The 25308-nt window shown below is 47.1% G+C and overlaps 1 protein-coding gene across 1 annotated transcript in view; it reads right to left on the bottom strand.

Annotated features, from left to right (window-relative positions):
* The window catches only part of EFNB2 (ephrin B2), a 44764-nt gene extending 26133 nt beyond the window's left edge, over window positions 1–18631 (bottom strand). The window contains exon 1 of the mRNA XM_052785784.1: window positions 18363–18631. Coding sequence (XP_052641744.1) covers window positions 18363–18490 — 128 coding nt within the window. The 5' untranslated portion in view covers window positions 18491–18631. The remainder of the gene's footprint in view (window positions 1–18362) is intronic.
* Between the last annotated feature and the right edge of the window lie 6677 nt (window positions 18632–25308).

The raw sequence follows: 25308 nt of genomic DNA, 5'->3' as shown, positions 1-25308 counted from the left end.
AGAGAATAAAAAAGTTGCACCTCATGCATTTCAGTTCAACCACAAAACTTACAGTGGCCTATTAGTAGTAGGCATGATTATTATCCCTGCATTAGTATAGTACTTTTGCTATTGTATTTTCATGAAGACTTTAAATAAGTCATTTGCTGGGTACTAAGCATTTTCTGAAGCTATTTATTAAATGTCAGGAGGATTACGATTACTGTTTTATGATCCTATTTTTGAAAACCTTATACCTGGGGGAAAAAAAAAAAAAAAGGACAATGTACATTCAGCCTTGGTAGAGGTTAACAAAAACTTCAGGATTACTTCTGAATCTTTATTTCTGCAAGTGCTGAGGTAGCCTTAAGCATTCTGAGGTAGCATCAACACTTACGAATGTTTGCAGGATGGCACCTCTAAAAATAAAGTTAATGAACTGGCTTTTAAAGTCTGATCAGAATGTGCCTTCAACTAATTAAAAAACTTTTTTTTTTTTCCCAAACAGAAATATAATAAAGACGGAGCAAGAGGTTTTCAGAATCCTGTGACTGATCCCAAGGAAGCTGCTTTACTCCAGCGGTCACTTGGGACAGTGACGCGCTCTTTGAGCAGCTGGGATAGAGACAGCACTGGAACCATTGCTTTCTATAAAAAGCTAACCTTCTAACTTTCTGTTTTTCAGCTCTCACTGTTCTTTACTGAGAAACCTACATCCCAATACAGGCCCCTGTACCCCAACTTCAGAAACTTAGGAGAAAAGCTTAGCAAGTTTCCTGACTCATTTCTGTCGGCAGTCAGATATAGTCATACTAAAGCATTCGAAGAATCTTGCTCGCAAGTAATAACCTAGTGCTTACCATGAGAAAGCACAGAAAAGTATGTTAAGTACAGTAAAAGCTGTACGATGAAATTAGTGCACTTTCTGTCTTGCACTTTTGGATACAGAGGGCATTTTTTACTGTCAGCCCAAAACTGGTGTATTGTGGGCGACATTTGACATCTGTACAAAACCCATGGATGTGAATCCCTCCCCCACGTCCAACTAGTCAGGCCGCTTATCAAATAACAGCAACATGCAGAGTTCCCAAACCTTTTTAAAAATAAGTACTATATTAGACCAAAAAGTCACGAGACACAAACAGAAAATAGGAACAGAGCAGTCCGTTCCCCACTCCCACCAATGTTACAATAATTTTCTGTACCACACTTACTTTAAAGCCCAGCAGTTCCTGGCACTAATGTACCTTTACCGTTCAAAGTCCTGGAGAAGTTAAATTTGATTTTGAAATGTTACCAAAAATAAAATTTATATTATGCACAGTTTCCAACTAATTTCTTAAGAATCTGCTTCTTGTTTAGAGAAAGTTAGCACATTCAACCATATTAAATTATAAAGGGGTTTTCCTTAATGATAACCACTCAAACCTGCCTAATTTCATCATAGTAAATTCTCCAAAAAAATTAGAACTTTACTTGTCAGCACTTTTTCACTGAAAATATCTACTATTCCTTACTACACAGACATTTCTGAAACTAAGATTATCGACAGTTAAAATTCTTAGAGAAATAAATTCTTAAAGAGATTTTGTTAATCAGTATTGACTGATGTAACAAATGTGTTGTCATGCTTTTCCCAACTTGTAAAACTATATATATACACATACTATAAATATATATGTGCACTCTTAGCTTTAACTATATCCTAGTAATTATAAAATAAATGCAATTTTAGAAAGCGTGTTAGTACTCGTTGCTAGTCTTGTCTATTTAACTGGGGAAACAATGCCAAATTTCTGTGCTTTAATACCTTACCTGAACTAATTGGTGTAGGCAGTTAGCTTTAAATTAATGTAAAAAAAAATAACCCTAAAAATGCGAACAATCAAGACGCTTCTTAAAATGCAGCCTGAAACCTTCTGTTGGGGAATCCTACCCACTTAACTTTATGAAGTTTAACTACCAGCCTGACTATAAAGTTATTCATTGAAAAGTTTTATTAAGGAAATGTCATGAATACTAATAACACAGTACGTTAGCCCGTTACTTGTACAAGTGCAAACCGAAACAGAATACAGAACAGCATTCCACATACAAGTCCTTACTATTTAAAAAGAATGGTTATTAAACAGTGTATGTATTCATCATCTGGCTTTTGAGAAAATAACAACATTCACATTTTAAATATCATTTTGTCCACAGGAGAAATATTTAAGCAAGGCAGAAGTCCTACCAGCTTGATGCAAAGCAAATAAAAGTTCCAAGAAAAGGTCCTAGTGATTTCAGTGAAGTAGCAGTGTCCTAATCACAGCCTGCTGAACTAGATGAAAACCAGTTTACCGATTCCCAAAGACTCTGAACTGACTAAAATCCAAAAACATAGACCAGAGCTCTCTGTGAGAGTCCTTTGATCCATACAGAGCCTTCACATTAGTTTCTGTCATATTCAACATCATATACAAAGATATGCCATGTGGATATAAGGTATACACCCAGCCGTAAACCCAAAATGCTTTTTTGCAGAAGCAGTGATTTTATAGGACTGATCTCACTCCAGTTTAAATGGATTAAGTAAATGTGAATTCAATGAGAAGAGGATCAGTAACTGCTGTGGAACAGACAGGAAAAAAAGCTTCATCAAAAAAGATTAATGTGGAGTCACTGCCTCAAAATGGGTATGGAATTTCGTTAAAAAGAAAGGCACCACTCTTGGGTGAAGTCTCTGCAAGAAAAATTCCCATAGTGTGACACAGCAAGATGACAGACTGGTTTTATACACAGACTAATGAATGAAACTTTGAAAACAAAGCAAGTACAGCATTTCATATTATTAAATTTTTAAAGTGAGTTTTGGAAGCTACTTTTCTTTGCCAGTGCAGTATTATTAGATTATTTTAATACTATAACAAAGTTTTACAGAACATGCTAAATAGGGACAGTTTTGAATTTAAATAAATTTAAGAAGTTTAATCTGCTGACCTTTACTTATATGTAACATTTTTCCACACAGTTAATGAAACTATTAATGTAAGCAATGGTTACTTGCATTAATAGGACTTGCAGGCTAGAAACTAAATGGAATTCAAACAAATAAATAAACAAATACATTCACGCTCATCCCTTAAGATCTTTAATGGTGAGTACCACATTATACAAAACCAGATTATAAAATACCATAACACAAGTTTCTAAAGCTGCAGCACTTGTATTCCTCACTTCCACTGGAAGGGAAGAACCTCTTCTCGGGGCTCGGGCTCTCCTGCAATAAAATCCTGCATCAAGCCCATAAATGCTTTGAAAGAGTCCCCTGAAACTGTAGCTCACCTCCATCCCGGGGTTTGTGGCACCTCCTTGTCCTCCCCCTTCCTCACCTCCGACGGAGCCCATCTGCTTTGGGACTACCTGGGGGAAATGCTTGCAGGGCACTGAGAAAGGGAATGGTCAAGGGTTTGTTTTCTTTTAATCACCACCCTGGACACAAAAAGGTAGTGGTGCCACCATCTCGTGCAGCTCGAGTAGCCATGCCAACGGATGCTGTTCTTGGTGCCTTTTCCTGGACCCATTCTTACTGAAATCAGTTGCAAAACTTCCATTGACTCCAGTAGGGCAAAACAATGCAATATGTTTACAACTGAAATCTTAATAACCTATACAAGAATGATTCTGCAGCATTATTACGTTTTCTCAAAATTTTAAGTGGACAGGGAATGAGGAGCACGTATGAAATTTTAGCTGTTTCATTTAACAAGTCATTGCACTACCTTTTGAAGAATACTAGAGGAACGCATTTAAAATACAACAAAGGATTTCTAACAGGCGTAAAACAAGGATGGGCTGAAAGTGCATACACTTCTCCCCAAAGAAAACATTTTTTTGCATGGACCCGCAGGATTTGACAGTCAAATTGTACCATCTCATCACAGTCTTAAAGGCACAGAGCTTCCAGTGTACAGAGAGACACCCACAGACGCCATCCCTCTTCAAACGTGTCAGAAAATGCCCTGACCGGTCTCCTAGAAAGATGTGTCATGAGCTTCCTTCACCAAATAACTGGTGTGACTATTGCTGTTGCAGAGATACAGACACTCACTTCTTTGCTCCATCCAGCTTAGGACGGTCAGAAGTCTAAAGGCGCCTTGCGCTCGAGAGAGCCCAAAACCTGCAGCCAAGACGTGACACTTGGCAAGAACCGTACCCCTGTCACCCTTCACAGACACGGAAGGTCACCTGCAAGCCGGCACCAAAGACATCCTCTTGGAGACACTCTAAAAGAAAACCTGGTTCCTTAAAAGCTGTGATGTACGAGGTTACGGATGTGATCTCATCCCGTGGAAAAAGGGAATGAGCCGAAGGAGGTGCCGCAGATCCTGGGCTCCGGCAGAGGCAGCTGACTCTGCCGTTCCTGCCCAGGGGACCAGGGCATCTCAGGGTGGCCACGGACTCGGGGGTGCCGGGAGCCCCCTCTCCCCAGCCCACCCAGCCAAGCAGAGGCAGTGCCCTCCCTGCCTTCAGCCCGCCAGCGCGCGGCTGCCTGGAGGGTTTTGCTGTAAGATGGCCTTGTCTGGTTCAACTGGACACCGCCGCCGCCTGCAAGAGATGGTTTAGTTTTTCTGGAAAGCTGCCCTTTCCCTCGCCGCTTGGCTCTCACTCGCAGAACAAAGCAAAAAAACCCACTCGCATAACTAAAACCTTCAGACCAACTTGTGCTTTACCCTTCCGTCCCCAACGTAAATCCAGGGTGCGAAAATGGATGCACGGTTTTTCCTTCCGTAAAAGGGAAGCACATTTTCCTCTGCCTTAAAAAAAACCCTCTGAGAGCAAACATCTATCTGTTTGGTTTTTCCTCTACAATGAGAACCGAGATCCAGGCTTTTTGCACAAGGACATGTAGCCTGGCTTAGAACATTTACCACATGGGTAATGCTTGAAATGCTGAGAAGATGTACAATTTGTTTTTTTACCAAAGTTGACACAGGTATTTTTTCAAAAAAATCTAGATTTTATATTCAGTTTTCATACATGACCTCCACATAAAGCACTATTAATAGCAATTAACTTTTTGTATTATTGTGCAGAAAGCAATTACTGCTCTGCTAAAAGTACTTAAAGCACTAGAGAATTCTGATCCATTTACTAAATCAATTCCGGTTACCACAAAAGAACCGCTAATGTGCTTCAGGACAGTCTTCTAACTAAGGGGGGAAAAAAAAAAAAAAGGATGGATATGACCAATGTTCTATTTTAAAGTGTATTATATTAACATTTCATCAGCATTTACAGAAATATGAGCCCTCGCAACAGTGCTGGACTTTCTCAGCTTCAGCAAACAGGGAATCACTCCTCAAATCACTGCTCGCTCTTTCTCCTACACAAGCATGGAAACACACCCAGGCACATTCTCCTTTTTATTGCATTTCAGCAGAAACATGCTTTCTACATAGAGTTTAAAAACTGCAAGTGGCTGCAGTGGAGAGAAGCAGCCAATCTGTATAAATGGCTTATTCTGAGGAATTTCTGAAAGAGAAAACACTCAGTAGGTGCATTGTAATTAGTCGCTCTTTCTAGTTACCTCTTGACAAATGATGCATGCGGGTCTGGATGAGAGCCCAACTCTTGACCCATGCCACCACTACACACTTTAGTACTTCAAGCTGAAACCCCTAGCCTCAGCATTCTTTTGTTTTTCCAGAAACACGGTGCTGGTAATGCACAACTTGAGAACCAGACATGAGTAGCAAAGTTGGAATTCTTTCAGAAGTGCTTCGTATAACTATGTCCTAAATATATCCGACGAAAGCTTCCTGCCTTCGATTCCTTCCAAATACGTAGCATGTTTCAGGACTGGGTTAAGGGACAGAACGTGGAAATACACACAGCGAAACACCGTTCCGGCAATGCTTAACGATATGCTCTGGCCACATCTGTCAGCCTTTCGAACCGAAGATATTCATGCGATCATTATTTTAAACAGGGGAGCTTAGAAGCCTATCGAGAAATGCAACTTTTGCCACAAAAAGGACCCTTAAAAAACCCCTGGTTTTTGGACAGCCCGTGACTGCCCCCTTTGGCACTTCCCCATTAGGACAGGTTTCAGCACGACCCCCCCGAGCAGCACGGCGGGTCTCGGGGTACGGGCTCGGGGTACAGCACCGGGAACCCCCCTTACACACCACCGCACCGGCGGGCCCTGCTCGGGGACACCTTCTGCTCGCCTGCGCTGTGAATAAATAAAACGCCGACCCTTCCCAGTCCCTCATCTTCCATGGAGGAGATCAGGAATGGGTGGTCTAAATCACCGTCTCCCATTTTAATCTGCATGTACATGGGCAACCCGGAAAGAAGGGGATATTGCTCATTAACAGTAGTTGTCTCTCTAGGAGAGTTTTCTAAAGCAAAGCTCATCTGCAGCTCGAATTTGGTTTTCTTCATCAGGAAGAAAAGAATGACAAAGGGCTTTCCAGTCGGAGGCCGTTCATGTGTTAGCGATCCCTTAGCTGAAAGGATGGGTGTACCCTTCAGAAGAAAACTTCACAAACTGGCAGGCAAGAATATTTTCATGAAAGGTGAAGACAAGAAGCCTAGACATTCAAATACCCTGCAAGCCTACAGGCATAAACCCGTTCTGCAACTCCGCACTGCAATTACAGTCAGTACGGAATCCACGTATGTCTGCTTGTGTCCACCTGTATCTACAAAAGGTAATAAATCTATAGTCTAGTGGCCAGTTATTTACAAAACACTAATTCATTATGACAGAGCCAGAGGGGGACCTGTCCTGCCTCAACCCTCAGCTTCCATTTGACAAAGTCCATGTGCTGCTGTGTACACTTATATTTAAACTTAATCCATTTTCCTCTGTCATCTTACAATTACAAGTCACAATAATATTAAATTTCACTGCCTACAGCATTGCACAATTGAACCATTACTGTAATGAAAACTGACTCCCTTTGATACTAACACTGGTGTTTTCTCTCATTTGCTAGCCATGAAGTACAGGAAGAAACCAATGTTGTTTTAATTAAAGAATTGTTGTTCAAAATATGCTACTGGGAATATTAAAGTAGTTCTTTCCTCTTGCAGCAAAGATAATCAGGTATTTATATGGCTTGGATTTTTTTTTTGGGGGGGGGGGGGAATCTGTGCCATGAATTCAGCGTTACACAAACCCACTGCTCTACTTGACCTGTGCTCACAGAGGCGGGGTGTGCCAAACCCAAGAAAGATGGTGCTTTACTGAAAAGCTGCAGAGCAGTAGTTAGCATGGAATGGAAAGTCAAACCAAACCGTGTGTGCTTCTTACACAAGTCACTAAAGTCTTTGCTTTTACAAAGCTGACAGAGAGCAGCCGGCATTTGCCAAAGAACTACTTTTCAAAAAGGGCACTGTAAATCACAAGAGAGAAACAATAAAACCAAATTGTTCCACTGCTGTGCTATTCTGTGCTCTTCTCCACCACTCCTATTACAAAAACAAATGTCTTATGTCAGCCATGATACAAGGATACCAACCAAAGTTTGCAGTCTTCCTTCTCTTGACTACAATTTGTTCACACCTGTACGGTCTTGTTCCAAGACATGCTCCGAGCAAAGTCTATAAAAGAGGGCGGGGACTGTCTTGTTACTTGATGAGACATTAATAATCAGTGATTAGATCTCAAATTCAAAGAAAAAATTTCAGCTGCTTTGCAGTTGTTAGAAAATATATTATTGCATACCATTTGCCTGCATAAGTAAACACTGGAAGCAGCAGAAGTCGTTAGCTCACAACTTTCAGGAAAAGTTATGCCAAATCAATAACAGCATTGTATGACAAACCAAAGCTATTTTGGCAAATCATTGTTATGCAAAGATTTTCAGAATCCAGTTACAACTCTCTATCAGTCCTATACCGCAACCTTTTCCTCTTTATATTAAAAAGACAGTTTTCAGGTGAGAGAAAATGACCTTGAGCAAAAATCCAAATGGGAGATTACAATCAGCCTGCACTTGCATCTCACATTAAACCCAAGATTCAGCCACTCACAAGTGTGGAGATCCCACATTATTACATTAAATACCAGCTTGTCCAAAGTTTGACTGACTTGCAGAAGCAGCATAAAACTGGGTGGCCGCTGCCACCTCCAAGACAACAGTAATATATGACCTCCCAAGAACCAGTTTTTGGCCCACTGCAGGTCCGAGCCTCTCAAACTAAGCTAAACTGACACTGGAGTAGTTTAAAAACTCCTGTAAAGGTCCAGAAGTGCATTCAAGACTAGATCAGTCATCCCCACCCCAGGTAGAAGAGTCCATCAGAGGGGTTCAGCAGACGGCTGGGGACAGCGGGAGCTCCAGCGACTCCATTTGAACCCACTGACTGAAATTTGAAATTGCCAGACACTGGCATTTTAAACAAAATGCTCAGCCTGTGCACTCCGTGCAAACTGGGTTCTCTCTCAGGGGGTCACCCGGGCTCCTGGGAACAGCTAGGTCGCTCTCAGCAATCAGTCATCAGTGGAAATGTGCTGCTGGCATTACACTGAACTGCAAGCAAAAGCACAGAAAACTGGGTTCCAGCAGAGCTACTGCTGCAGCCAGACCTCCAGGAGCAAAGCTGGTGGACCCGCTCGAGCTGTCCCAGCCGGCACAAGGGATCGCCACTGGTACGGCTACGCTGACTACTGGCAAGCCACATGAAAATTAAGACTCTGTCCAAATGCAGACAGGGCTGTAGCTTCTGACATCATTTTCTGATACTAAAAAAACCGTAATGAAGCTTCAGAGAGATCTGTATTTGTCCAACCCCAAAAAACCTTTTCAGTCTGGCCTTGGTTCAAGACAGCTCATGCTTAAATTCGTCCCGCTTCAGCAAAAATATTCAGCATTCAGCACATGCTTAACACGAGATTTTCTCAATAAGGACGGTTTCCCGAGTCAGCCGTCAGTGCCATCTTGCTCGCCTTGCTGTCACAGACCAATCCACAGAATGGAAAAGATTGTAATAAGCAACAAATTTATGAAGATTCGGCTTTTGTTTTTCTTCAAAAAGTGCTTGAAAACTGTCTGACAGAAGGAACGATTACCACTAAAAATCGTCTCTTTCAAAATATTTATCACGCAGACTAGTAATCTTGCCTGCCAACGTGACCTTCCCTGTTCAGCTCATCTATATAGCTTGGAAATACCTTGGAAAAAGAAAACCCCCCAAAACCTAAAGGTCAGGTGTTGTGCAGCGATTAAGCTAGCCTGCTTATGAACTAAACTGAAATTAATTAAACATCAAGAAACCAACCAAAGTGTGGAAAGTGAATGCTATGGGATTGCAAATCCTCAAAAGGAGTCAAGATGTTCCCAACTCCAAATTTACACTTTTATCCAGTCAGGTATAGAAACCAACTGCTGCTCAGGCAGTAGGTAAGCAGATGGCAAGCACCAGCAAAAATGAAAATGTGAAACGATGCACCACTCGAAGAGTCAGAAGTGCAGTTATGTGTGCTTTCATCAGTGCTCGCTGCATAGGTTCCTTAAACAAACTGCTTCAAACTTGCAGAACATCAAAAGCCAGATGGGTCTTCCTGAATGAATCCACAGGCAAGGAGCCAGGATTCCCGTTTGCTGCAGAAATAGGCCTGGACTTGATTTGAGTCTTCTGAGCTCTGACAGGCTGGAGTCTGGCAGAACTCCCAATCCAAAATAAAATAGCATTCAATTGCGAATGGGCTTTAACTAATAATAATAATAAATTTTAAATCCCTCTTATTAGCTTTAACATGCACTTCCCTTTACAGTGCATTGTTCACCTTCCCCACCGCTGTTCTTTGATTTGGGTACCAGAGTAAATGCACTGTTCAAACAAAAGCTAACAAAACGGTGAGAAGTAATTTGCAGCATCACGGATTTTTCAGCCTAACGTATCATTCCACCACCTAACCTATCCTCCCGCATAAGACAAGCCATACAATTTCTCATTTTCTGTTGACGATGTGTAAAACTTGATTATGCTTTAAAGTGTACACAGCTCTGAATCCTACTAAATTAAGTCTTGTAAATCCTATTTTAGCCATTAACCACGAGACATTTCAAAAGAACACTATAGGTAGAAAACCCATCTTATAGTTATGTATATGCCATACATCAGGAATGATTCACCTAGCAACATAATCCTTGACCAGCCTTTATCTTTTTTGGCTCGGAACCTACATTTAAGACCAGAAGAAAGCATAGACTATTACATCAAAGTTTAAATCAGCTGCATTATAATTATCATGCTGATACCGCAATAAACACTGGGTGTTGGCTGGCTAGGATTGCCAAAAAAGATAGAGGTCTTGCTCTTATTTGCTGTCTTTGACAAAGTATACAATCACATCAAAGGAAAGTTCTCTGCAGCACAGTTAACGGGGGGGGGCGGAAATCTGGATGTTCTCTTTCCTTGAGTAAAATGATAGATTTTGTTCATTACAAGAAAATTAAAATTTGGCCTATAACGAAAAAACAATTATAATGTAAAGCCCTTGTAGGCTCATGTAATACTCACTGAAATCACTGGAGGTATTTTGATGGAGTTGGACAGGAGCTAGACAGAAGCCTTGAACATATTTATCTACTTGCAACTAGAAACATGAAGTACTAAATGACACGTTTGAATACGGAATTTAAAATTATCTCTTGTAACGCTGCATCTAAGTCTGCTCGCAGACTGTCGAAAATCAGGCTAAGATTAAAGGCGCGCATTTACCAGCACCAAAAAAAATGACAAAAAGTAACAAATAATTCAGAGTGACCCCGAAGACACTTCAGGTTTGGGGAACTTGTGTGCGCCCGCTTTCCAGTTTCGGTTTTGAAGGTCCAGCTGCCCTCGGGGGCGGAGGGGTCTGCTCCGCCATTTTGGCTGCAGGCCTGGCCCTCAGAGGCCTGTTTCCCCAGAGCCCCTCCGCTGCTCTGGGGCTGGCGCTGGGGTCTTTTTCCCCCCCAGTTAGGGAACAGGAGCTTAAGTGGCAAAGCCTCTGTGTTTTAAGTACATCTCGGAGCTGATGTATGTCAGTGAAAAACGTGTGCGTCAGGCGAGGGGAGCCTGCGGAGGCGTCCGCAGGGGCCCACGGAGCCCGGGCCTGCTCTGCCCGGGATGGGCCCCGTGAAGAAGAATTACCCCCCGACCCCCGCTCTGGCTCTCCCAAACCCACCGAGCCCGACCCGGTACCTCTCCGAAATGTGACGTGACAGGCAGGTTCGAAAGCTAAACGTTGGATAATGGTGGGCAAACAAAGGACATCGGTTTTTGCATTATTTCTTTAATTACTTTAACCCTTGTTCGAACAGAAAGCATAAGGCCAGAGTAATTCAGCTTCTCCCTTTGTCATTTGCCTGCCATAAATATGCACCAGTCTGCATTTGAAAAGCTGAAGGAGGCCGCAAGCTTGCTGGACATTTATCATGCTCTGTTCCCTGTTAACAAGCAAATACTTTAGTTGAATGGCCCATTAGCAATCATTGTCAAATGCAGAATGCAAGGTGCTTGGATGTGACCGGCCTGTAAATTAGATGAGAGTGCCCCTGCGCTTTGGAGAATTTCAGCAAATGAATCGGGTCTTTTGATATACGTTTGTGAAGGTTAAGCTGCAAGAGAGGAGACGTATCTCAGCTCTTCAGGCCCCGTATATTCTGCCAATCTGTTCGGCTCCCTATATGCACTTGTTTATTTTGCATTTGTTCGGCACCAGCAGCTTGACAGTTTTGGTTCTGGTTCCCTTTTCAGTCAGAATTGTGAAGCTTTCCAGCTTACTACAGGGTAGGCTAAGAATGACAAATTCAAGCATGTAATCAACATCTTTATAAAAAAAATCCAGAAAATGAAGAAAAAAAAAAACCCCAAACTTAAAAAGTGTCCGAGCCACTGCCAAAGAAACAGCATGAATTCCATTTTGCCGAGCTCATCCCAGGCTCATTCCCACTAAAGAAAGACACAACTGTTATTGTAGGCTTCGGTGTTTTTTCCCCTTATGTCTAGACTCTGCCTAACAAATGCAGAGTGCTTTCCTTCCCCCCTTAGCAGAGAAATGAGCAGGCAATAAAGTAAATATCTCTCATTTGAATCGCGCCCCTGATTTGCAATGTAATGCTGACTTTAAGTTGTGGCTGTTCACGGTTGTCAGGTGGGTGGAAAAGCAAGTCTTAACTATTTAGAAGGCTCTTGAAGAGAAAAGGCAAGGGAAAAAAAAAATCCAAGCAGCTGCACTAGGAGAGGTATTTTACTACCTTTACAGCCGCAGATCGCTTAAGTAAATGACAAAACAATGGCTAAATTGTCTGCCGGCTGAACTCCAGGGGCTGACGGCAAACTCATCCCAATGATTTTAAGTTGGGGCGGAGGGGTAGGCAGATGCTTATCTCATTCATTTCTAGATTTCAGCCTGCCTTTCGGAAATAAATACCACCTAGAGACTAAGCCAGATCAATTTGGTTATCTGCAGCTTTATTGGTAAATAGGAATGGATGCTGGTTTGCTTGTGGTTTGGGTTTTGGTTGTTTTTTTTTTCTTTTGTATTTTTGCAGGAAGGGAAACACAAGAGATGCTGAAGTATCACCTGGCCAAGGCAGAGACAATGCAGCATGTTTATCTTTGCTGCTCCCGTGGAGTGCGAGATGGAGACCCCAGCCTGAAACACAGCTGAAATCAAAAGGTCTGTTTTCTTTCCAGATAACCCCGGTCCTACCTATCCCCTCTGCTCTCTGTTCCTTGCCAGCATGCCCCTGCCCAAAGCCCAAACAGATTAAGGCAACAAACCCCAAGTGCAGCTAATTCTTCAGAAAGGCTGCTGCTAGGGCAGGAGTTAAAAAGGAAAATCTTCCACACCTAACAATTGCAGCCATCTCAAGTTTTAATCGGTCCCCATCTCGGCAGAAAGCAGTAAATGAAATCTATCTTTACCATATTATACGCCACCAATGAGCAAGAACTGAGCAGCTTTTCTTTACTGCTTTAACCATCCCAAGCCACAAGTAGGCCTTTCATACTTTCTAATCCCGGCCCCCAAGTTTTGTGTGGTTCTCACATAATACCTTACAGCCCGGAGCAAGGTCCTTCGTCTCCAACACCCCTTTCAGAGACGTGTCATTTCTAACATCAAGCTAATCTATATGTTGCCATGGCATCACCCTTTATCTGCCTTTACATCTTATGAACTGCATGGATTTACCACATTATTTTTATCTGAAAGACAGAAAATGGTGGTTTTATTGCCATACAATCAGATTACTGCTGCTAGTTTCTCTATGCCTTTTTACCATACTTCAATCAAAAGGGATCAGTTTCTTTATACTCTGCCCTTGATTTACATTACATCTGTAAAGACCTAGTCTGGGTTGTAATCCCCTTATTAACTATGACCAGGGTTGATTTGCCTAAAAATAAAAGCAAATTGTGTCAGACCTTTTCACTTTGTTTTTGATTCGGAACTACAAAATGGATTACTAAAGAAATCTTCAGAGTTCACACGGCTGGTATAGTACTGAATTTAAAATGAGAATTAAACAAGTTAAACATGGGAGCTGTGTCAACGGTTTACATTTTCCATCATGGGAGAAAGGCTGAACTGCGTTTGTCTTTGTGTTCTCTGGCTTTAAAGAGACAATGAAGCCACAGGAGTTTTTCCAAGCTCTTCTGACACTGTCCATTTGCCATCTCTCCCTTCCTCTGCTTTTCATGCAACTCCCCCCCAAAACTCTTCTCCCTTGCCACTCCCTCCCCACCCCCCCAAAAAATCCTCCCCTCACTCAAGACAACAGTGTTCCACTTAAAAGCCTGTATTCTGTGGCACTGCGTATTTTAATCAAAATATTTCGAGCAGTTTAACATTCCTATTTAAGTTTCCACAACGCCTCGCAAAGAATGAGCTCATAAGCAAATCCATGTAGATGTATGATAAATGACCAGAAAAACAGGTTTCTTTATGTCAGCAGCCAAGGCAGGCAGACATTAGCCACACATGAATAACATTTTAATCACTATTTTTTTTTTCAGAAGAACACTTTCTTCTCATTTGCAACAAGCAATTTCAAGTACTGCAGGTTGCGCAACACACGAAGATCAGATCCTCAAAAAAAAAAAAAAAAAAAAGCCCCAAAAGCAACCCTGGCCCTGGCTGCTGCGCAGGTCTCTCTCTGTGCCAGCATGTCAGGGCAGCCACCTCGGGTCCTCCCCTGACTTCCCATTATACAGGAGCCTGGGCTGAATTCGAGAGCATCCCTCACACCTAAAGTGATGGGACTTGCTCAAAATGAAACCGGAAAAGGGGGGAAAAAGGGAGGGGGGGGGAAGAGGGAGGCATTCTTGCGGGTGGGAAGAGGGAGAACTTGAGTGATTTTACTTGACTTTTAGTCACTGCCTTTCTAAAGGCAATTAGTTCATTAAACAAAGTGAAATAACATAGCACAGCTTACAGATAACATGCCTTAAGATAATTACTATAAATAATATAGCAATTACGCTCCACGTATAAATGGCAGAGGAAAATAACCAGCTGAAGAATTCAGCCTTCAGTTTGTTCTGAATTCATTTTGCTAATTCATTTGTGCTTCGGAGACCTGGCTACGAATGCCAGAGATATCAAATGGCCTGGAAGCCACCACTCACTCCTTGTATTAGCATGCCAAGTGTCAACAGCTATGTTTTGGGTACAATTTAGGAGCATGTGTTTAAATCATTTTAACCTTCCACTCCTGTTTCTCCAGCTTGAAGCTGTAATTGCCGAGGTTAGAAAGTGCGGTCCCACGACACAGGGCTCCCAAATAAATTCTCGTCTAGCTGAGAGGCTCCCAAACATGTTGTGAGATATCGTTTCAGCAAGCTCTTTGTGCTCCGGCTGGCTCGCCTGTCCTGTGAAACAACGGCTGTCCATTACCTACAGTTTATCATCCTGACAAAATGTGAGGAATGTGGATGTGAAAGCACTAACAATTCCACCCCTGGTGCTTTCTCCTTTTTTCCCCCCTCTCTATATTAAAACCGACAAGATTAACCCAAATGCAGACTGCAGTGCATAGTTCAAGGGGCTATTCAATCCGCAGTGAATGCGCATTTGTTTACCTACAAAAATAAGAATTTCAGATACAATGAGAAGCAGACTAGTCTATATGCTACTGAATAGAACATTTAACAGGGTCATCAATTGTAGTTTATTTTATCAGTTTCTGACATGTTAGCATTCATTCAGAGGCGGGCTGTGAAATGTCCCATATATAACTGGTTATCAGAGGGAGAGAAAAACAGCTATATAATCTAACTTAATCAGTGTCAAAGGCACCAATTGTGAGGATAACCTTCCACATGTCACCAAGGGGAACCGCTTTGCTCACCGGCCTATAGCACGCAGTGAGTAGCGACACTGGGACACAAGCAATGGTTTTTTCAATGAGATTTCTCCACCGGCTGACTAAAAGGCACCCCATATACCCCTGTGCGCGGTCCTGTGTGCCAAAGGCGGTGCTGAGGCCTTGTGAGGTGAAACTGAAGTAAGCCGTGCTATCTATATACATCGTTTGTCTTGGCAGAAACAACACAGGCAGAAAGTCCCCCATTAAAAAGTGTCAACAGGAGTTAAGTCCTCAGAGCAATTTTTCTCTTGTGTTTTCAGGATCATGAGATCTAAGGTTCTTCAGAGGCCAAGTCTGTAAAGTCTGCCAAAACCATCCTGCAACACTGATGTTCAACCTCCCGAGCAATAAAGTCGCAGGTATAATTATTTTATGTATGTCACTTAAATCTTACGATTTGGTTGAGGCAATAAAAGCAGATCTCTATGAAGGGAAGGGGGAGTGGGGGTGGAAAGGGGGAGGGAGCTCTGTGTTCAAATGGCTACCGCGTGCGCTCCATCCCAGCCACCTGCTAGAAATTATAACCTCTAAACTTCTGTGCAAAACCAATTCAGTTTATACGTTCACCTTCACCTAAAATTTATTATTTCATACTTTATATTAACCTGACTAACAACTTCTCCCAGCATTTAATTGCCTACCTGTTCAGCAGATTTATGCGTTGAGGCTTTCAATAGAGTTAAATGCACAACTTCCCTGAATAAATTAACTGGCACCGAAGATAGTTATTACTTCAAACTGAGGAAGGAGCTTTATTATTATACTACGCCAAGACCCATTCAGCAGCTTACTTCTCGAGCTAACATCCAGCCTGAATCCAGAGCGAGGACAACCTCGTCTAAGAGGAAATTATTCAGTATCCTTCAGGCGAACAGTTGTGACGAGAATTAGTAAGAAATCCTGCTCCCAGAAGCGGAGCCGTCTCACCGGCAGCAATATCAGTAATGCGTCTGTAAGCTTCCTCGAACTCCGGGCCTGCGAGTGCCCTATAAATCACTAGCCCCAGCAATTGAAAAGACTAATTTTAATAGTGTACTTCTTCACCGTGGTGATTAAGCCTCGATGAATCACTCAAGAAAACTCAATTACATCAACAGCACAGCCCATTTTTAAGCGCGCGTTTAAGTTGAAAAAGTAATTAGGTACTATCATTAGATCTACCATTAACAACATCCAAACCCGTTTTTGTAATCAAGCCGTTCAAAATTAAGCCAAATGCAAACACCGCTCGCAGTTGATGCGGGAAGCATATCCCCGGGCCCCGCGCGGAGGGCTGAACGCGGCGGCTCGGCCGGCCGGGCTCCCCTCCCTGCCGGCTGACGAGAGCCACCGGCCGAGCTGCCGCCGGAGCGCCCGGCGCAGCCCGGGCTGGCTCTCCCGCGTTGGCACAGTGACCTCTGGAGGCACCGGCCGGGCCGGGGACGGCGGCGGGCGCCCGCCGGGACCCTTCCTCCTTCTTTTCCCCGCCGGGACCCTTCCTTCCTTCCTTCCTCCTTGACCGCCGGCCCGGCAGGCCCACGGACCCGGGCGACGCGACCCCGGCTCGCAGCCTCCGACTGTGGAGAACGCAGCGGCCAGGTCGCTCCGTCGTACCGTTCTCACGGCAAAGGAAGGCTTTGGCTGGGCGGCAGCAGCAAAGCGCCGAGCCAGGGGCTGGAGCTAAACTTTATTTTAACTGGCTTCCCGCCTGGCGCAGAGATAAAAACGATCATCTGTCACACAGTGCTAGGAATAAAACCACCGGACTGAGCAGTCCGCAGCAGTCCTGTCGGTTTCCATACGAATTTTTTTTTTTTTTTTTCTTTTAAAAGAGATCAGAAAACTGCTGCATCTCTGTAAGATTCTTTACAGAAAATACGTCCATTATTGAAAAAACACTGGCAGAAATCTGCAGTGAGTTCTTCCTTCAGTGGGAGCAAGGGTAGGTAACTAGTCTCGCTTTCCAGCCGTCATTGATAAACTGGAGATGCTGCTCCGAACTTTGAAATCTCCACCCCACTCCCGCAGACCCTGCCACCCACCCCAGCGTTAACCCCCCCGAGCCAGGAAACACTCACTCTGCTCGCCTTGCCTCATCGCCACCCAACATTGCCTCTAAAAAGTCCCCCGGGAAAACAAGGCGTGGGTTTAATCGGAAATTCGAAATTCAGCGAACACAATGCATACGGTTTGCTTTCAAATACACAGAAGTGAAGACACAGCACGAGTTAAAAGAAGTTATTTTAACCCATTTCTGGTGTAAAACGCCCTAAACTCATTACAGACCACTTCTTCCCCCCCCCCCGTGATCTGCGTTCTCTAAAACAGTGGTTCTAATCACAGAAGTTCAGAGGATTTCACAACTGAACGAAGCCAACTTTTATTTTGCGTGTCAAAAATGAAAGGGGACAAAAAGAGAAGTAGGAATACTTTTTCGTCACCGACTCGGATTTCTCTTTAGAAAGACGGGCCACTTCCCAAAGAGTTCCTCTTCCCCACAGCAAGAATTTTGTATGTTTAAGTAAAGAAGTTTTTTAAAGGATACGCTTCTGTTTTAAGAGTGTGCTTTGCGAGTGAAGTCCTGGGAACGCATGTACTTTTTCGCCTGGGTTTGTTAATGAAGAATGACACTAAATGGTTGTGTGACGGGTAATGCTTACTTCATTACTCACTGCCATGTGCCTCCATACCATCAACTCCACAACCAAATTTAGCCCTGCTAGAAGCAGATGTAACTTCGCGGGAGTCAACGGGACGAGCCTGCACCCGCAGACGGACAAGTCGAAGAGGATCACCCCCCTTCCCTGGCAGCCCGCCGCCGCCCCCCCCCCCCCCCCCCTCCCGGGGCAGCTCCGCCGTGACACCGACCAGCCGCCCCGGGAAGCCCGGGCCCAAGTCCCCGGTGGCCGCCGCTCGCAGCCTTCCCCCGCCCCGTCCCCGCGGCTCCCGGCGGCCGCGGCACCGGCCCCCCCCCCCCCCCCCCGCCGCCCCAACTCCGCGCACCGCCGGCCCCCGGGGGAGGCGGCGGGCGGGAGCGGGATGGGAACTTACTTGGGGTTGGAGGAATTCCAGTAGATGGGGTCCAAAACGATGGACCTGGCCAGCGCGGTTCTGCACAACACCATCGCGACTCCCCAGCAGTACTTCCAGGCGGAGGCGTCGCGCCGCCGCGCTGCCATGGTGGCGGGCGGCACCGGGTCCCTCCCCGGAGCCTCGCCAACGCCGCTGCCCCGGCACCTGAGCGGCAACGGCGGGGCGTGGGGGGGGGGGGGGGGGCGGTATCCCAACAGCCGGGACGATCGGTAGGGAAGAAAGAACGAAAAATAAAAGAATCAACAAAATAAAAACAGTTAAAAATCACACGCGAAGGGTCGGCGATGCACTCGGTGAGAGCCGCAAGCAGATTTACTGAGTCACGTCTGCCACTCGCACGTAGGAAACTCTCCCGCGAGGTAAGATCCAAGCTACCTCCGAAGTAACAACAGCAAGAACGACAAAAAAATCGCAGCCGCCTCAGTCCTTCCTCTGACCGGGGGTCTCCCGGCTGCCTTGGAAGATGCCACTCAAACTGCCAACTCCCATTTGGATCCAGTGCGCCATACGCGGTCACAGTGTCTACGGCTCGCGTGGAAAGGAGTGAAAAAAGGTAAAAGGACAGAAGCGGCGGGGAGAGAAATGAGAGGGGTCGGGGGGGGGGGTGGTGGGGAAAGGCACACAGCCTCGGCAGGAGGCTCCTCCTGCGTGTCTCTCACTGCTCCCCGCAGTTTGCAATCCGCACAGGCACCAGCCCGGGCTGTTTCGGGGAGCTCGGAACCAACCGCGAGTCAATAAATCCACTCCGAGAGTCAGCTCCCCCGGTCCCGGGGAGGCGCATCGGCGGGGCTCCGGCTTCCCCGGGGGGCACTGCTGTCCTTGTCTCCGGCAAAGCCCCCGGAGCGGAACAGGGCAAGAAAGAGGGGGCGAAAAATAATAATTAAAAAAAAATTAGGAAAAAAAAAAAAAACAACACAAAGCCAACAAAACGCGGGGGGGGGGGGGGGTCGCAGCGCCAAAACGTCCCCCCCTCTCTCTCTCTCTCTCCCCTTGCGAGATCCGCAGTGCGCGCCGCGGCAGGAGGAGGAGGATGAGGAGGAGAGCCGGGCGTGGGACTTGCGCCGCCGCGCAGCCCGGCGCGGAGGAGCAGGACGGAAGGAGGAGCGGCACACCAGCCGCGGCCGGCCCGCTCCGCTCCGGTCCGGTCCGTTCCGTTCCCTCCGCGGCGCCTTCCACCCGCGATGCCTCCGTTGCCGCCGCTGTTGCCGCCGCCGCGGCCAGTCCCCGGCGCAGGAGCGCGGCCGGCGGCAGCGCGCCGCCGTAGCCATATAAGCGCGGCCCCGCCGCCCCGCCGCCGCCGCTCATAGGGCCGCCGCCGGGCCGCCGCGCTGGTTGGGCGCCGCGTGTGTCACTTAACCGCCGCGGCGGGCGGGCGGGGCCGCGCCGGGGCCGGCCGAGCAGGGCCGGCAGGTAACACCCCCCCGGACCGGCACCGGCACCGGGAGCCGAACCCCGGGAGCCGAACCCCGGGACCCGGCCCCGGCCCCGGCGGGGTGGTGGGGGAGAGCCCGCTCGCTCTTTGTCCCGCTGGGGCTGTGCGGGAGAGCGCGGCTGGCCCACGCGGGGAGAAATCGGGGGGGGGGGGGGGGATAAAATGAAATAAAACCCACCCCAACACCCGTCTTCGCTAAACCTGAGCGGTTTTCAAGCACGCCGCTGTTGGAAGAGCCGGGGGGGGGGGGGGGGGAGCGGCGGGGCCGCGGGGCTCTCCCGCACCCTCCCCGCTCGCCCGGGGCGCGGCCCCCCCCCGGGAGAACCCGCCTGCCGGCCCTCCGCGGGCGCGGAGCTCCCCGCGCAACTTTCCGCGGGCGTCCCGCCGGGGGAAGGGGGCTCCGTGTGTGTGTGTGTCCCGGCTCGGTCCCGCCTGGCCCTTCCCGCAGCTTCGCCCGGGTTTCACAGTTCATCCGGCTGCGCGACACCGGGCCGGGGGCGCGGAGCCCCCTCAGGGGGACGCGGAGCGGCACTGGGGGCGGCTGCGGGGTCCCTTACCTTTTTTTTTTTTTTTTTTTTTTTTTTCCGGGGGGGGGGGTGTCAGTTTTAGGACCCCGTTCTTTTCCGGACCCCGCGTATCAAACCGGCCCCTGGCTCTTTTAGTGCATCTCTGGCCGGGGGGAGCAACCCGCGGGTAGCGCTGGAGATGCTTCCCCCGGGGGGGGGGGGGGGGGGTCGCCGCTGGGTGCCCGGCGCACGGCAGCTCCCGCGGCACTTCCACGGGGCCACAGCTCCCACTAGCGGCCGGCGGCAGCACACGGCGGGGCGTGGGCGTGGGGGGGGGGGAGCGGTCCCCCCTCGGCTGTCCCGTCCCTGTGTGTGTCCCCCCCCGCCACCCCCGCGCCTCCCGCACTGCCCAGCCGGTTCCCCCCCCCCTCCCCGCGCCGAAAGAATGCCGGCCGGTCACGGGTGGGTGGCCCCGGGGGGGTGACGGGACGCACACGGTCCGCGCCGAGAGCTGTGCCCCGGCTTAAAGGCTGGTGGGTGTGATGTCGGAGCGGCTGCTGTAAAACGAAGGGGGGGGGGGTATTACCGAATTTCTTCCAGCGGGGATTTCTTGCCAAGCTCGTACCTGCAGAAGGGATTAAAAGCGAAATCCCAGGAAATGACGGCGCTCCCCCGTTTCCCTGCCCCTCAGCTGAGGCACGCACCGAGCACGCTGCAGCAGAGCGTAAAAAAGCCGGTTTCGCAGAGTTTTATTCCCGAAGAAGTACGGGAATAAATTACTTAAAAACCGGGTCAGTGGTGGTGCTCCTCCGGCTTTCGGACGAAGGCGAAGAAGCCCTTATAAGGAAAAGGACTGGCACCGTAATCTATTTAATTTATTTCCCTGATCAATTTGGAAGAAAATGATTGCTTCCCCCCCACCACCCTCTTTTTTTTTTTTTTTAACTAACCCGGTGTTTGAGCCCCCCCCCGCCCCCGCTCCTCTCCCTCGCTACAGAAGGGAAAAGGAGATTTGAGGCGCGCTCGATGCCCCATAGATTTTGTGTTAATTGTGTTTGGTAGTTCTCTAATGAAATCTACCGCTCAAGGAAACGAGGAAATCAGTTTGCTTTTCCACACAAAACATCGAATACGTTTTAAGTAAACTGCTTAATTAAATTTAATTTGCAGTGAGGAAGGAATTGCAGATCCGGCGACGCAATTTGGTGGAAAAGGATCCGATTCCCAGGACGGAAACTTAGCACTCGAGTGGGAGCCAGCGCTGGGGTATCTATGCACATCGAGGGGCATCAAAGGGGAGCTCCGCCCGTGAGGGGAGGAAATCACTTAATTATTAAACTTTTAAGCAAATGTACGCTGGGTATCCAGTCGCGAGCCAGTGTAAACACCGAGCCTGATAAACGCTTCTGGCGACGGAGACGTGTAAAATAGGTTTACCTCAATTTTGCGCTGCTGCTTCTGCTGTTTGTTTTGAAGCAAAAGGTTACGAGCGGTGTTTTGTAAAAGCTGTGAGTAAACTGTGACCTCTAACTCCCCGTATCCTTGCTTTAAGTAAACCAGAGGAAATGAAGAGCCCTGGTATTGTCTGAAAATATCCTCCTGTAGCTAAATATATCGCTCGACTTCTATTGTCCAGCGGCTAATCATTTTACGTAAATACAGCTGTTTACTCTCCAGCATCCTATTGATGCACGCTGTAGGTGTACAGAAACCCGCGTTAATAAAGTCACTTTTTAAGCAAGAACCTAGAGAAACCCGGGAACTTATCTCCGAGATAACCCCAGCCACAAAGGTTAAGGCAGCCAAAGAAACGCGGGCGCGGTGACCGCCCCGCTCCGGTCACCCTCTTCTGCCGGAGGGGCCGATCCCCGCGGCTGGGCTGGGGGCCGCTTTCTTTTTATTTTTTTTTTTTTTTATGTATTTATTTTTTTTGCGCCGCGGAGTTATTTGCGGGTCCGAGAAGGGGTCGGGACCGGGAGCGCGGAGACCCTGGGCAGCCGCGGTGCGGTCGCGGTCCCTCCCCATCCCCATCCCCATCCCCATCCCCATCCCATCCCCGTCCCCGTCCCCGTCCCCCCGCTCCATCGGCCTCCAACTTTCCCGTCTCCCTTCCGAGGAGCAGCGGGAATCGCCCCGGACACGGAGGAAACGTGAGGGTACGCCTCGGGGCCGGGGGCTTTAAAACCAAGAAAAGCTCCCAAGTAGTAGGAAGCGAGGAAGCGGCGGCTTCTCGGGGGGGTGCTTCGGGAGGAGGGGCCCGGCAGATATTTCGGGTTCCGCGGAGAACGCGGTTTCCTGGCAGACAAACTCGCGTGGGACAGGCTCCGGGGGAGAGGAAATCCTGCCGCGGGGCCGTGGGAGCGGGGCCGCCGTCCCCTGCGCCCGGGCGTGGGTGGGGGGTGCGTGGGTGGATGAGCGGGGCCAGCGAGCAGGTGAGACCCGTCTTTCCCTTCAGGGGAAAAAAAACGGGGCTCTGCCATCGGCACCGCGGAAACCTTTTTTATTTCTGGTCCTCCAGCCGGCCTTACGGCCAAAATCGGGTTTCTCGCTGAATGACCCCTTTCGGCTTCTTTCCGACAGCGATGCGGGCAATAAGGACATGGATATTGGCTCTGATCCTACGGAATCTGTAACAAAAAGGCAGCTAATCTGAACGGGATCAGGATTGGGCCCACAACCCCCAATTCTCTTTTAAACATCAGCCTGAACAGCCGCAACGAGAATACATGGCACGTGAAATTTTGTGTGAAGTGGAAAAGCTCACCATCGTTCATCGTTACTGGAAAATTTACCAATGTTGGAAGTTGAAAAGAGATAACTCAATAGATACAATTATTGCTAAATTTTATAAAGACAAATGATTGCATGATTGACACTTACTGATTTAAAGGGATTTTGTTGTTTGTACAAAAGGCCAAGTATGCCGGATACTTGAAACAGCTCCTAAAATACCATTCACAATATAACAATGCGTTTTCTGCACTTACAGGTAGAGTGAGCATTTATCTAGACGTTAACTGGTCTCTTCCATGTCTGTTTTATAACTGCAATTTTGGTTAACCGTAGCTTCGTAGAAAATGAGCTTGGCTCCTCCTAAATACAGCCACAAAATTCAAGCAGCCTTGTAATCAAAATCAGAAAAAAAGTTGGTACCGCCTAACCGTGCATTTTAACTCTGTTTGACTTATTTTTATACTGATCCTCAGTTTCACTCCGTGAAAACAAAAATTCTTGCGTTATTTTGTGGTCTACAACGAGATACATGGGATGGGAAACAAGACCGGGGATCAAACTTCTGCTACACGACCGACCTTTAGAAGGGTTTGTGTCCCCCCCATGCAGAGCTAACTGCTGAGCCAGCGTAACCCTCGCTTCAACATGTCAGTCCAGGAAAGACGATCGGAAGCATTAGGTTGTTCAGGACGGAAATGTCAACAGAGGCTCAGCACTCTTCAGTTGGCTAACAAAACAGTGGGATGGGAAGAGGGGGATAACCCTGACGTGGACGCATTTGGTGGTGCTGGCATGGAATCGGAACAGAGGTGCGTGAAAGCCGCGGTTCTGCTCCAGCTGGACGGGCCTGTTGGTCCGAAACTGTACCAGCCCAGGCATTTGGACCATATCCTCCTGCCTTGGAATGAGCCTCGGGCACGCAGGCAGCTCCGCCGTTCTCTTCAGAAAGAAATCACCTCTGCAATGCGAACTGAAGAGTGTTTATCAACTTGAATTTCACCTGAACTTGCACCGAGTTGAGACCCTGCAACAACAGAGCTAATCATTTTCCTCCTGCTTGCCAAAGGGACAACACATCCCCAAATACTCTGAAAATGTTTAACGAGACCCTCCACGCAGTTAAGAGTGAATCACAACCAGTGCCTTCACATTTGGTGAAAGTGCGGAAAACAGCACAGAAACTCGAAATGACGGTAAGAGGGCACGTTGATAGCATCAGAAAGAGGGCTTTACCATCTTTGCGTCAGCAAGGGCGATAGGCAGGCTGAGGTGTCTGAGGTGACACAAAGCTTAAGAGAAAAGGAGAGACAACGAAGATAGATCCTTCTTTTTCAAGACAAGATAGGAGCGAATAAAGTATTGATACTTTAGTAAGATAAGACTGACATATCTGTCTATACGTAGGTATGCAGTTGCTTGGCACCTCAGACATCTCGCCAACCTAATTGCCTCTGCTTTGCTAAGCTTCAAGGACATCAGCTCTCCAATACATTTCACAGCAGTCAGCTTTCCACTTGTGCTTGGAAAAATGATGGTAACGAACACGGGAAGTTCAAAGGGCAGTTTAACAAATCTCCAAAGTAACAGCACACTGCTAGGATACTGCCGTTAAGGCCTTCCGCTCGCTCCTGCCTCTGCCGGAGAGATGCATTGTTCAGTATTAAAACAAGTCTCCAGGGCATTTATGAACAGGGGTTGGGAAAACGAAGATCTCTTCTGTCATGACGTAAGGGAAATGAATACTGCTCGAGGTAGGTGGCAACAAAAAATGCCTACCTGCCTCCTTGGGGAGGGAAGGGGGAAGAAAAAAAACCCAACACACAACACAAAACCCCAAAACAATCCAAAAATTGTCTAACCAAAATTTGAAGTTGAAACTCCAAACTCTGTACTGAAAGAAAAATTAAAACAGCCAACACAATTTCTAACAGCAATTTTTTTAGTTAAGTCAATATCCTCATGTAGACACCCCCCCCCCCAAGCTCATATTCAGTTTAATCACTACCTAAACATCAGCCAATGTTCTAACCTGCTTTGCGTTAGACGGGTATCAAGTTCTAAGGGAATATAAGAACATCTCAAGTTCTTACCACCAAATGTCCATTTACCCCCCTCCCAAACCGCACGCACCTCTATTTTCCTAGGAATCAATAGTATCCCTGAAGTCCTACAGTAATTTTAAAAAGAAAGCAAAGCCCAGAATAATGCAAATGTGACATCGACCCGCACCGGG

Source organism: Harpia harpyja, chromosome 4, assembly GCF_026419915.1.
Source record: "Harpia harpyja isolate bHarHar1 chromosome 4, bHarHar1 primary haplotype, whole genome shotgun sequence".
Classification (NCBI taxonomy): domain Eukaryota; kingdom Metazoa; phylum Chordata; class Aves; order Accipitriformes; family Accipitridae; genus Harpia; species Harpia harpyja.
Note: the sequence above shows the minus strand (reverse complement) of the source record. Positions and strands in the feature narration are given on the sequence as shown.